The sequence below is a fragment of the Physeter macrocephalus genome, unplaced genomic scaffold (genome assembly GCF_002837175.3).
Source record: "Physeter macrocephalus isolate SW-GA unplaced genomic scaffold, ASM283717v5 random_1063, whole genome shotgun sequence".
Taxonomy (NCBI): domain Eukaryota; kingdom Metazoa; phylum Chordata; class Mammalia; order Artiodactyla; family Physeteridae; genus Physeter; species Physeter macrocephalus.
The window spans coordinates 12,749-25,000 of NW_021146403.1; the positions used below are offsets into that span (position 1 = coordinate 12,749).

The following is a 12,252-nucleotide window of genomic DNA, read 5'->3' on the forward strand; positions in this document are numbered from 1 at the left end:
ATTTGGGGCGCTGTTAGGCCGTGTTGGGGCGCAGAAGGGCGGAGGGGCAGGGCCAGAGCGCCCCCTGGTGGCAGGCGGGAGGGACAGATGAAGAGGCCACGGTTGGATGAGATTTTTGCGTCTTTACCTTCTTTCTAGGATTGTTCAGAGATAGATAGGTGTTTGCCACGTGCGTGGCTCCACAGATCTCGAAGGCCCTGGCAGGTGTCGGGGCCACAAACGGGGCTGGCTTCACCTCGCTGTGTAGGCCTGGTCTGCTGTTAACATCGTGCAGACTCAAGACTCCACCCACACATAAACTCTCCTGCAGCTGTTGCTACTTAAATTCGCCAAACCGCGGATCCCGGGGGCCTTGCTGCTGAGTTCTGTGGCGGTGGAACGTGCCAGCAACAAGCTGATAAAGCCCCAGCTTTGGGTCCTGGGTCGCCCGAGCATACCCACCTCTGCCCACCCTGGCCTCTCCACGCCGCTGCAGGCACAGTCCTTGGAAATGTCAGTATCCACGTGGATGGCCGGTCCCAGCCCTGCCTCCTACTCCTTGCAAAGGGGCGTGTGTACAAGGGGTCGTGGAAGAAGGTGGTTATGAAGCCAGAGCGTTTCCATGTGAGTACATCTGCCGACATATTGCCCAGCTCTTCCTCCCCTCTACCGCGCGCCCACCAGCTCTTACCTCCACTGTGTCACGTGCAGGCTTCTAAGGGGGATAGCACGGCTCAGGTGGAAGAGGCGAGCATCCCCGAGCCTGGATAAAGGAACGCGGGTCCTCCTCAGGGAGAGCTAACACGTGTTCTCTTTGGTCGTAGGTGGAACAATTATACGTTAGGCAAAGTGTGACTGCTTGGATGTTTGAAATTTAGTGTCGTTTTCGGAGAGGTGTATGGGTGCTCAGCTGACGGGGTGGACTGTCCTTCCGGTTAGTTCGGCCACAGACGCCTGAATTTCAAGGGACAGAAGGGAAGCAGGAGGTGCTGGCAGGTTCTGAAGTCCGAAATCTCCAGCTGTCGTGGGATCTCCCCCGGCGCGGGCGCGGGCCCAGGACCGAGCGCGCCCTGGGGGCACCTGCTCCTCCCCGCTGACCCCGGGGCAGGCGGGGCACCGGAAAGTCCTGACCTCACGCCCCCTCCTCCTCGCCGGCCCGGCCCGGCCGAGGCCCGAGGGTGGGCGAACCCGCGCCCCCGCACAGACGCCGCGTATCTGCGGGTGTATTTTGGACGGAGGCCTCCGACGGGAGTGGACGATGCGAGGAGGATCCGGTCAGGGTGGACCCCGCCCAACGGCCCTCCGGACGGAGCGCCCAAAGCCTCGAGGTCCTCAGCGGGCGGGTCGTCACTCGGGCGCAGAGTCCGGGGGCAAATGGGACTGTGGCCTGTCTGGCGCCTCCGGATGGATCCCTTCCCGCCGGTAAGCCGCCGCCGGACCCGATATCGCGCCCAGTCGCGCGGCCTTGGAGGACCGGCCGAGGCCCCGCCCAGCGGCCGGAAGCGGGCGCGCAGGACCGCCCACTTCCGACTGGGAGACGCGCCCACTTCCGGGCGGGCGTGGCGTGGTCGGCGTGCGCAGCCCGCCCGCCGGTCCGTTCCGCCTCCGTCAGGCCGTCCGTTTGTCTGTGCGGAGCCGGACCCGCAGGTGCGGGACCGGGGCGGGACGGGGCGCGCGACCAGGGGCGGGCGGGTGTCTTGTTCTCCGGCTCGCGGGCCCGCCCCCGCCGCCCGCCCGGGCCTCAGTTTCCCCGGCCGCTCCGCCCGGGACCGTGGGGTGGGGCCGGGGGCGGGGAGGTGCCGGGGCCGCGATGCCCCACCCCGGCCCCTGGGACGGTTGGACTCCAGGGCTGCGGCTTCTTTGCGTAACCCCCGCAGCCTGCGTTTCCTGCTGCCCAGGGTCGGGGGCAGGGTGCACAGAGGGACTCTTGGGTTGGGTCGCGGGGCAGGCAGACTCTTTAGGCGCTCGCGGGCTCTTCGCGGGTTGGGGGCACGGCGGGAGCTGGGGTCTGTTCCCGCCAGGTAGGTGGGTGTGGGGCTGGGGTACCCAAACGTGCCCTCGTGCGACGTGCCGTCTTGCAGACCCGCCACGCGCTCAGCTAGGCCGGATCGGAGCGGCCCCCATCATGGGCTGGGGAGCCGGCGGGAGCTGCACCCCGCGCCCGCCCATCCACCAGCAGCCGGCATCCGAAACCCGAGTGGTCGTTGTGGTCTTCCTCGGCCTCCTGCTGGACCTCCTGGCCTTCACCTTGCTGCTGCCCCTGCTACCTGCGCTGCTGGAGAGCCACGGCCGTGCGCAGGTGAGCACCCCCAGTCCCGATGCCGCTTCACCCCCGATGGCTGTCCATTGCTCCGAGCCCCTCAGGGACTCCCCAGCCCGTCACACTTCCTCGTTCTCTAGGATCCTCTCTATGGCTCGTGGCAGCGTGGGGTGGACTGGTTTGCTGCAGCCATTGGGATGCCAGCCGAGAAGAGGTACAACAGCGTCCTGTTCGGAGGTATGGATCCTGAGCGGGGGCTGGGGTCCATTCGGGTCCTGCCTTCCTGGTCCTTCCGTGCTCAGTCGCACGTCCTGGTCCTCATATTCTCATTCCTGGGCACGCAGTCTGTTTCGTCTCCAAGTGGGTGGTTTTGGGGCCATCTCAGCTCAAGGTCCGTGGCCTGGGAGTGCAGAGCCCAGCATGGTCCGACCCTTGGGGACTGGGCGGTGTGGTGACTGTGACCTCTGTCTCTTCCAGGTCTGATTGGTTCCGTCTTCTCCTTCCTGCAGTTCCTCTCGGCGCCCCTCACGGGGGCCGTCTCTGACTGCCTGGGGAGGCGCCCGGTGATGCTGCTGTCCCTGGTACGGGTGCCCAGACGGGAACCTCTTCCCACCCACCGGCAGCCCTCTGGGGAGGCAGCTGTGGGCCCTCCACGGCCCCTCGTTGGCCCTCATTGCCCCCTGGGGGTGGTGTTGGGGGGGCGGTGGCTTCTGGGGGTAAGCGAGGCTGTGCCAGAGCTGCTCCTGTCACGGGGACCCTGGGAACACAAGAGGCCCTTGGATGCTCCAGAACAGGGCAGGGTTCCAGGGCATTGCTCGGGTTGGCTGGCCCCGCTGTGGGCCCCTCCTGGCCTCAAGTGACCGTGCCTGCCCTTGGTCCCCGCCCTGAGGCAGGCAGGCCTGGCCACCTCGTATGCCGTGTGGGCCGCTTCGAAGAGCTTTGCGGCCTTCCTGGTCTCCAGGATGATTGGCGGTATCAGCAAGGGGAACGTCAGCCTCTCCACCGCTGTTGTCGCCGACCTGGGCTTGTCTCCTGCCCGCAGCAGGGGCATGGTGAGTGCACTCCGGGGGGCTTAGGGGTGGAGGGGCTCCCGGAGCCAGGTCTCCCTGCCTGGCTCAGGCAGTCTTCTCCCCAGGCAGTCATCGGGGTGGCCTTCTCTTTGGCCTTCACGCTGGGCCCCATGCTTGGCGCCTCCCTGCCCGTGGAGACGGCGCCCTGGTTGGCCCTGCTCTTTGCGGTCTCCGATCTGCTGTTCATCTCCTGTTTCCTGCCGGAGACGCTGCCCCCGGAGAAGCGGGTAAGGTGGGAGGCAGACAGGCATAGGGGCTCGCTTCCGGGGCCTGCGGGGAGGCCTGTCGCGGTCCCAGGTGCTGGGGAGGCCGGGCCGCCTGCTCCTGGTGTCCAGACGCTTTTGGGACCACAGTGCCCCCTGGGGCCCCTGCATTCCCCAGACCCCCTACCTCCAAAGCCCGGCAGGTGGACTGGGGGCCGGGCCTGCCGGGGCCTTGCGGGGGGCAGGGGCCAAGCAGGTTCGGGTCAAGCCCACCCCCAGGCTGCGAGGCCTGGGGACGCCACCAGCCTCGTTGCGGGCTCCTCAATCCTGTCCCTCTAGGCACCGTCGATCACGCTGGGGTTTGGAGCTGCGGTTGACCTGCTCAGCCCCCTGGCCCTGCTCTGTTTCTCAGCGGTGGCACGTGGCCCGGACCCGCCCACCGGAGTCAGTAAGGAGCGGCCCCCCCCGGGAGGGTGGGGCTGTGGCTCCCTCGGGCTGCCCAGGGTCCCCCCCAGCTGCCATCGGGGCCCCCTTTCCGCTGACGTCCCTTTCCACTGCTCCGCAGGGCTGGGCAGCCTGCGCCTGCTGGGCCTGGTCTACTTCCTCTATCTCTTCCTGTTTTCGGGCCTGGAGTTCACGCTCAGCTTCCTCGTGCACCAGCGCTTCCAGTTCAGCAGGTGGGAGCGTGGGACCCCTGCCAGGACCCCGCCTGGGCACGCGCTGCCCTCTCCCCATCCCGAGGCCCCGCAGCCCCGCCGCTTCAGGGCTGACTCCCACCTTGGCCCGTCCCCCGGGGCCCAGCCCGGGATCCCGGGGCGGGCGGTGCCTCGCGCCGAGGACGGGTGACGCACAGGCCGTCACCCAGGCTGCCTGGCTCTGCATGCGAGCAGCACGGGCGCAGCAGGGAAGGGGTGCTGACGGCTCGCCCCTCCCAGCCTAGAGCAGGGAAAGATGTTTTTCTTCATCGGCCTCACCATGGCCACCATCCAGGGCGCCTACGCCCGGCGGATCAGCCCTGGCGGGGAGATCGCAGCTGTGAAGCGGGTACGGGGGCTCCCCTGGGCGTGGGGGCAGGCGGCGCCCCGAGGTCTGCGGAGGCAGCGGGGTGGTCCTGAGACCGGCCGTGCCGCCCGCAGGCCATCCTGCTGCTGGTCCCCGCCTTCCTCCTCGTCGGCTGGGGGCACACGCTGCCCGTGCTGGGCCTGGGGCTGCTGCTCTACTCCTTCGGTGAGTGGCCCTGCCCAGGCTGGCGGGGGTGCGGTCAGGGGCCGGCCGCCGGGAGTCCTGGAGGGTTGCACCCCTGCCGGCCCCTCCTCCAGGCTGACGGGCGCCTCCCTGATGTCCCCCACCAGCCGCTGCCATCGTGGTGCCCTGCCTGTCCTCTGTGGTCGCCGGCTACGGTGAGAGGCCCTTCCCTTGCCCGAGGTCACCCTGGGTGGCCCACAGGCACCTGACGGCCTCTCCCCTTTCCCCCACAGGCTCTCCCGGGCAGAAGGGCGTGGTCATGGGCACGCTGCGGAGCCTGGGAGCCCTGGCCAGGGCTCTGGGGCCCATGGTGGCCGCCTCAGGTGAGGGCTGCGTGGCAGCGATCGGGGCGTGCTGGGCGCCCGGGGAGGCCCCGCCAGGCCAGGGGGCTGCTGGCCCGAGCTGGAGGCCACACAGCCCCTGCCGGCCGCCTCAGTCCCAGCCACTGAACCCCCCAGCTCGGCCCCGCCGTCTTGTGGGCCGGGGACTGTCGCCATCACCACCCCGCTGTCTCCGCAGTGTTCTGGCTGGCCGGGGCTCGGGTCTGCTACACTGTGTGCGCGGGGCTCTTCCTGCTCCCCTTCTCCCTTCTGCGGAAGCTGAGGCCTGCGGCAGGGACGCTCAAGACCGAGTAGCTGAGCCACCCGTACCCCAGAGCGGGGCAGCTGACGCAGGGACTGGGAGGCCTGGGCCAGGACGGCTCCCCACTGCCTGCCCGACTCCTCCTCCCTCCCCGCCCGCCAGCCCGGGGCTCAGCCCGGGGAGGCCCAGGACTCACACCTGTGCCTGTGACACTCCTGTGTGGACCTGCCTGCTAGGATCAGACTCCAAAACCTTCCAGGCTTTCTGTTCGCTTGTCTGTTTGTTTGTTATACTCAGCGACACACAGGGTCTATCTATCAATCAGTCATCAACCAGGCCTCTGAATGACCAAATAAAGCAGCTGTTTTATACCAAGTGCCTTTCTCCAGTGCACAACTCTGCCTCGACCCACCCACTGCCCAGGGAGACCCCCCCCCAGGCACCAGGAGAAGCAGCTTGAGCTGACACACGTTACAGCTCCACGGTCCGGAAGAGCACGAGGCTTTGCCCAGGCCCGATTCCCTCCCTTCCGCACTGTAGCGAGGGGTGGACGGGCAGACGAAGGACCGCCCCCGCCCCGGGGTCAGCACTTACCAGGTTGTACTTGGGGGGGGGGGGCGTGTCCTGCACCCTGGCAGACTGGGGAGGAGCGACCTTTCCGCTGGGCTCCCCCCACCTCGCCTGGACCCTGCCCTCCGCCCCCTGTGGAAGAACAAGCAGGCACTGGGGCAGGGCACTTCCGGGTTAGCGAGTCCTCCGTGGTCCAAAGTGACAAACTGCGTGGGATCTTTTTTTAGAACATAAGATAAACTTCTGAAGTCCTATTTTAATTGAACAAAGAAAAGGAATTATTAAGATGCAAGACTGCTTCCCGAGCTTAGACAAGGAAACTGCTTAAAGAATTTTATTTGTGAGTAAAACATGTTACAATGAAGAAAGGCTGTAGAACTTGTCCTCCCAAGCCTGTGTCTGTATATGCAACTAAACTTCATGTTGTGATACAAAGAGTTAAACTACAAAAATGAAATTAAAGTCATTGCATACGTGGGGTCAGAGGAAGGGATAAAAAGAGCCCGTGGTTAACTGAGGCGCAGGGTGAGGGTGGAGGACTCTACCACCATCTTGGCAATGGAATGATACACAGGAGAGAAGTGGCTTGCCTGCCAGTAAGCTCGAAGCAGAGGTCAGTGCCGTGCAGCCGCCTCAGGTCCTGCCTGGGTGTCGAGCGTGTGGGACCCGAGCCCACGTCGGGCACTGGGTCCCCCGAGGGCCCCTCCCCCGTCCCGGGGACCCGTCTGGGGGACAGGCTGGCACTGGAGCTCCTGGGACAGGTCACTGTCGAAGAGACACCTGGCCACCCACTAGTTCCCACTAAGCAGCTAGCCGCTATCTTCCAGGGACGTGAGTGCAGCGAAATTCACCGTGGCGCTGGAGGGCAGGTGGGCTCCGCCAGTGACTGCACAGGGTGTCAGGTGGGACCCCTGGGGCCAACTCCTACCCCGAACTGCCTTCTGTCAAAGTGAGGGTACCCTCCAGGCTGAACCGAGCCGAGGTGAAGAGCAGACCCCCCGGGACGGCGCATGGAGCCCTGCTGCTCTGCCACAGGCCCTGGGGAGAGAACGAAGCACAGCGCAGACCATTCACTCAGCGTGTAGGGTGAACTGCAGACTTTCTGGAAGGACATCTGGAAAGCACTCTTCCCCTCCCGATGCACCTTCCCTACCGTGGGGATCGAGAGCCCCCAGTGAGTAAGGAACGGAGCCCCAAGTCTGGTTTTGGCCGCGGGGGGCCGGTGAGGCCAGGCATAGGTTACCTGGGTGTACACAGGCCCGTCCGCTGCTGGGACTGCCGGCTCAGCCCAAACCCGCCTCTCAAAGCCCGCCACGGTGGCCTGGGCCATCGGTGGGCACACGAGTGTTCTCACAGGACCAAGGCGTTGTGTATCCGAACAAATGAGATCACTGAGCAGAAACTGCCAGCAAGAAGCTACAGGTCTGATTCAGTCCCCCGAGTCCTTGGGGCGAAGGGAGCCCAGCAGAGATGGGCCACGATTACTTCACAGGAGAAGGAGAGCAGGAGCGGTCGAGGCCAGAGCCGGCAGAGCCGCCCCCGATCCAGCCAGAACCCGGACTTAGCTAAGGCCCTGGGGACAGCGTGTCCCCGAGGGGCTCATGAGATGGGCCGAGGTGCTGGTCCCTGCAGGGCAGGGCTCGGAGGTGGACGCAGAGACCGAGTCTCCCCCAGCACCCGAGGCTGCAGGCCGGGCCACTGTGCGCGCACACGGTTAGCACCGGTCTCTGTGGGGGTTTGGTCACGCCGCGAGGGGAGCGCTAGCTACACGGGGGTGGGCCTTTTGCATTCCAATACACGAGAAGACAGGGCACAAGACACGATCGGGGACAGTCTGGTGGCATCGGTTTGTGCGGGAAGGGCCTTCAGGAGTCACTCCTCTTCTTGCTCTTCTTCAGGAAGGAGGGAGTGCGGAATTTCTTCTTCTTTTTGGAGGGGGACTTGCCCGGAGACCCATCACTGCCAGGGTCCACAGCAGCCCCCTCCTCGGCAGCCGGGGAGGCGGCCTCGTCAGCCGCCCGGGCTGTGACTGGCTCAGGGATGGCCGCCGAAGGGGACCTGGTGGGGCGTGGAGGGCCCCCAGCTTCACAAAGCCCCTCCTCCTCCTCCTCCTCCTCCTCCTCCTCCAACGTGGGGAAGCAGAGCGCTTCTGAAGGCTCCTCAGGGGACAGGTCAGGGAGAGTCGGCGTGAAGGTGGCGGCATCGCTGTCGTCTCCCGAAGCCGGCTCCGGCGGCTCCGGCGGCAGCTCTGGGGGGAGGGGTGGGAGAGGCGGGGTTAGAGGGCGGCCGCCTGGGCCCCCAAGGGGGGTGGCCAGCGCCCCGCACCGAACAAGAGTAAGGAGCTGTCAGTGAGATCTCCTCTGCTTCAGGCTGGCTGCAGCTCACAGAGCAAAACGTGGGCTCAGCCTCAGGCTGGCTGTCAGCTCCTTCTCACGGACGACATGCCGACAAAGCCCGACGCAGTCCCAGGGCTTCGGCCCCCAGTCACAGAGACGGTGACGAAGGCAAGTGGAAGCACTTTCAGTATCGCAACGTCTGCGTTCAACACTGAACCCTTTTAAAGGACGTGTGTTAGCCATCCTGAGATCAAGCCTAAATTTGTATCCACGACACCTGGTCTCCCCCAAGGAGCAAGCCATGTAAAGCTGTGGCAGCTGGTAGAAAACTACGAGTTGATTCCCAGACCCCCATCAACATCAACACCAAACAAAGGCCATTTTAGGCTGGAGAGTTACAAAAGACATGAACACCAAGGTAAGGGACAGGCAAAAAATTCAAGCCCCCTTAACCAGTTGAACATGGAAACATAAAAGAGCCAAATGGAACTTACTTTAAAGAAACAGCCTGAGGACTGGTTTCTACACTGACCCTGGGGGAAACCAGTTTTGTAGATTTTTAAAAATAGTCCACCAAGTTACCAGCCACTGGCAGGTTAGGCGACAGCAAACCTTCAGTGCCTGGAAATCTAGCCAAACGTCCGGAGGTGACCAGAGGCTGGGCTGAGCTGCGGAGGCGGGGCTGCACAGGACTGGGCGGGAGCAGTCAGGACTCACCCCGCGAAGCATGCAGAGGTGGCCTGTGGGTGCCCAGGGGAACTCTGACCATCTGACAAATGTCACATTGGGAAAACAGCACTAAATGTCACTCTTCCACCCCCTCAAATTAAGCTTAAGCACCTAGTTTAAGCAAAGATCCAAACACATGCGACCCCCGTGCAGCAGGTGGCAAAATCCCAGCCCGAGTCTAGTTTAGACTTGTCTCGAAGGCTCAACAGGACCACGTGGTCCCTCTGAAACTTCTGAGACCCAGAGTGCTCGGAGCAGTGCCACCTCGGCCCTGGGGGGCCTCAAGGACAGGCTGCCCGCCACACAGCTCAGGGGACCCAGCTCCTTCCAGGAAGGCCACTGCCCAGAATGGAGGAACTGGGTAAAAGAAGGGCCTCTGGTTTTATTTTGAATCAACAAAAACCAAAAATTAATAAGCAACAAAGAAGCAGAAGAATGAGGCAAAGCACAGGGAAGTTCCGATTAAACAGCAGAGGGCCAGGCAGCAGGCGGTACTTACTATGGTAACAGGTACTCTTTAGCACATCCACCTCCTGTTTGTGACGCAGCCACAGGAAGAGAAAAGCACAGGTAGAGAATCTATGCATTCAGTCACAGCCATCGGGTTACAGAAGGAGAATGGCCAGGCCATTCTTGTGGACACAGAAAAGGGCAGGAGGTGAGCCACAGGCTCCCGACAGGCACGGGAAGCACATCGTACGAGACCGAGGGACAGACACGCAGGCCACACGTCACAGAAACACGGTGGGTGGTCTGAGAGGCCCGGGGAGGCGGGCACTCTCCACGGACTGGGAAATATGGCCAAAGAATGCAGCCCTGTGGCCCAGACACAACGGAGGACGTTTCCGGGGGTGATCCGAACACAGGAAGGTTTAGGAAATGTGCAAGCAGTGGGCAAAACTGACATCGTGAATGAAGGCAGGTTCCGATCCCCAACGACTGTCCTCCCACCTGTGACATCACGCTAACGAATCTGTGTTGCCTCAAGTTACCCGGGACAGAACCAACATGGGAGCGGAGGAGGCTGGGCAAGCTCAGAGCGGATGATGTACTGGTTTCCGTGCAAACACACTCGGCTGTTAGTGTCAGTTCAACTACTGCCGCACTCAGCTGCTTTTCCTACACAAAGCCACGAAGTTCGGCCCCTCCTGGCGATGCCGCCCCAGGTGGCCGTGCACCCTCCCACACGGGGCAGCCGCATACCCACCTCCACCCCAGAGCTCACCTTCCTCCAGCTTGATGGGGGCGCTGGGGGGAGTGTGGGGGACAGCAGGGGGCTCTGGAGGGCTCTCTTCTTTGTCTTCTCTAGTCTCGTCCAGATTCTCTGCAGGTGCACAGAGGGCGGAAAGAGCACAGTGAAGGCCTTTGGACATGGCGGGCCTCCCCCCGCCCCCTCCCGGGCAAACAAGCCCTCCCGCCCTGCCCATTGCGCTGCCTCGGGGAGGGCGGGAGGGGCTGCTCAGGGCGCAAGCAAGAGCCCAAGAAGGGAAGGGCTCGCAGCCGCTGGCCTCAACCTTTTCCCCGTTCCTACCCGAAAGAGGACAAAGGAAGCCCCTCCTGACCGGGCTGTGGATCTCGGTTTGAGAATCTGCCAGAGCTGCCTCTGTGACGGGCTGTGACCAGTGACCCCCAGCCTGTCCCCTCCTGTCCTCTAGTGAGGGGCCCCTCCCCAGGTCCTCACCATCCTGCCTCTCCCGCTGCTGCACAAGAGCCCAGGGCCCCAAGCACCCTTGCCCTACTTGCCACCTCAGGGGACATTACAGAAGCGTGACCTTGGTTTTAATTTGTTCTTTAGAGCATCTTCTACCAATAATTTAAACTTGGCAGTTGTAACACGTATTTTTATTTTCTATAGTGAAGTATGCTAAGGACCAGAGGAAAAATTACAAGAACTAGGACTCAGGAGCCAGAAAATTCCAAGTCTACCTCTCATTTAGGGAAAAATATATACCAGTATTATCTTAGTTCCTTAAACCTCCTTCTCTCATTGAAACTTTTCACATTAATAGCTTTGGACCAACTTGCCTCCCCAAGTCCCCCGAGCCTGCAGCTCCCTTCCTGAAGCCAGATGTCTCTAAACAGAAGCCTTCACACCTCCTGCCTGAGTGAACAAATCCCTTCAGCCAGGAAAAGAAGCCAAAGGCCAGGGGCTTTCTTCCTTGTGCCTGAGGTGCTGCCTTGGACAGGCAGCCTGAGATCACCTGCGGCACACACCACCCGCCCCCACCGCCGTGCCCAGAGCCAGCACCAGTGCTGGGCAGGGGTTTCCTGGCGGTGGCCCCTGGCTGCCACTCCCGCTGCTGACAGCTCTGGGACCACACAGCATGATCACAGCTGTCCCCATCCACATCCACTCACTTGCTGTGACATCACTCCTCATGGAGCCTCACATACAGAGGAAATATTTGTATCCTGTGGTTTAACTCAAAAAAAAAAAAAAAATCCAGGTTTCCCAGACGCTGGAAGGGTCTGAGTCCAAAGGGCAGACACACATATATGTGCACAGGACCTGGGATTAGGCTACAGGACCAATAGCTCAGGCCCACACACCAGTTCTTACTCTACGGCAAGTAATTATGGCCATAGCTCAGACAGAGCTTTCTGCAGGGCTGCATGCACCGCTCAGGAGATGATCAGGATTAGTGCTGTGACCAGAAGATCAGGCTCACTCTGAATCTATGTGCAGCAAGCCTTAATTTTAATGCATATATAACAAAGTGACAGGCAGTGATGGTTGTCACACCCTGAAAAACAATTCAGCAGCAGTTTTTTTGCACAACTCAAATTCCAATAGCAGCTATGTGATGCATTATGTAATTGGTCTAAAACAAGACTTAAAAAAAAAAAAAAGTTAAATTGGGGCAAATCAGAGGTTGCGTTTGAAGCAGGAATAGTTCCCAGGACGGCCCCCCATTGACCTGGAGGGTAACTGTGGGATCTCCACTCCCGGAGGGCTGCTCCTAAGAGGAAGAAGCGTGGTCCACACCAAGGTCCCGGGGACAGCAGCATGAACTTCCCGGAGGGGACGTCGTGTCCCAGGGTCTTCATGGTAACCAACCCAGGGCGCTCAGGGACAGTGATTCAGGCCCCCTGAGCCTTTGTGTCAGAGGCAGGGGGAGGCTGGTTTCTCTCTTAGTCTCAAAATGTTTGGATGTGCTTTTAAAAACCTGAAGTTTGAAACAAGCTGCTCCAAGAGGCTCTGGCTCTCAGAGCCATTTATTTTCCTTTGTTGTAAAATAGTCGCCACATGTTTTACAAAAATATGACCTCCTATGTCA

At 62.0% G+C, this 12,252-nt stretch overlaps 2 protein-coding genes across 7 annotated transcripts; one reads left to right on the plus strand and one right to left on the minus strand.

Annotated features, from left to right (window-relative positions):
* The first annotated feature begins 1,528 nt into the window (after positions 1 to 1,528).
* On the plus strand, positions 1,529 to 5,823 carry MFSD10 (major facilitator superfamily domain containing 10). 6 transcript variants are annotated; one of them, XM_055083425.1, is made up of 13 exons: positions 1,529 to 1,626; positions 2,061 to 2,278; positions 2,380 to 2,476; positions 2,717 to 2,820; positions 3,133 to 3,291; positions 3,375 to 3,536; positions 3,852 to 3,960; positions 4,078 to 4,189; positions 4,448 to 4,556; positions 4,649 to 4,739; positions 4,865 to 4,912; positions 4,991 to 5,080; positions 5,277 to 5,541. In XM_055083425.1, exons 2-13 carry the CDS (start codon positions 2,105 to 2,107, stop codon positions 5,390 to 5,392), a joined length of 1,371 nt encoding a protein of 456 aa, XP_054939400.1. In that variant the 5' UTR covers positions 1,529 to 1,626; positions 2,061 to 2,104; the 3' UTR covers positions 5,393 to 5,541. The 6 variants fall into 6 exon arrangements, with proteins under 6 accessions (XP_054939400.1, XP_028342406.1, XP_023975008.1 ...); XM_028486605.1 differs by lacking the exon at positions 4,448 to 4,556 and having other exon boundaries at positions 3,379 to 3,536; positions 5,277 to 5,823; XM_024119240.3 differs by lacking the exon at positions 4,865 to 4,912.
* A 404-nt stretch (positions 5,824 to 6,227) lies between these two features.
* LOC114485347 (alpha-adducin-like) lies at positions 6,228 to 11,354 on the minus strand. The gene is made up of 4 exons (XM_028486609.1): positions 11,333 to 11,354; positions 10,200 to 10,429; positions 9,474 to 9,507; positions 6,228 to 8,157 (listed from the first exon to the last, which is right to left on the minus strand). Exons 1-4 carry the CDS (start codon positions 11,352 to 11,354, stop codon positions 7,775 to 7,777), a joined length of 669 nt encoding a protein of 222 aa, XP_028342410.1. The 3' UTR covers positions 6,228 to 7,774.
* Positions 11,355 to 12,252: the final 898 nt, after the last annotated feature.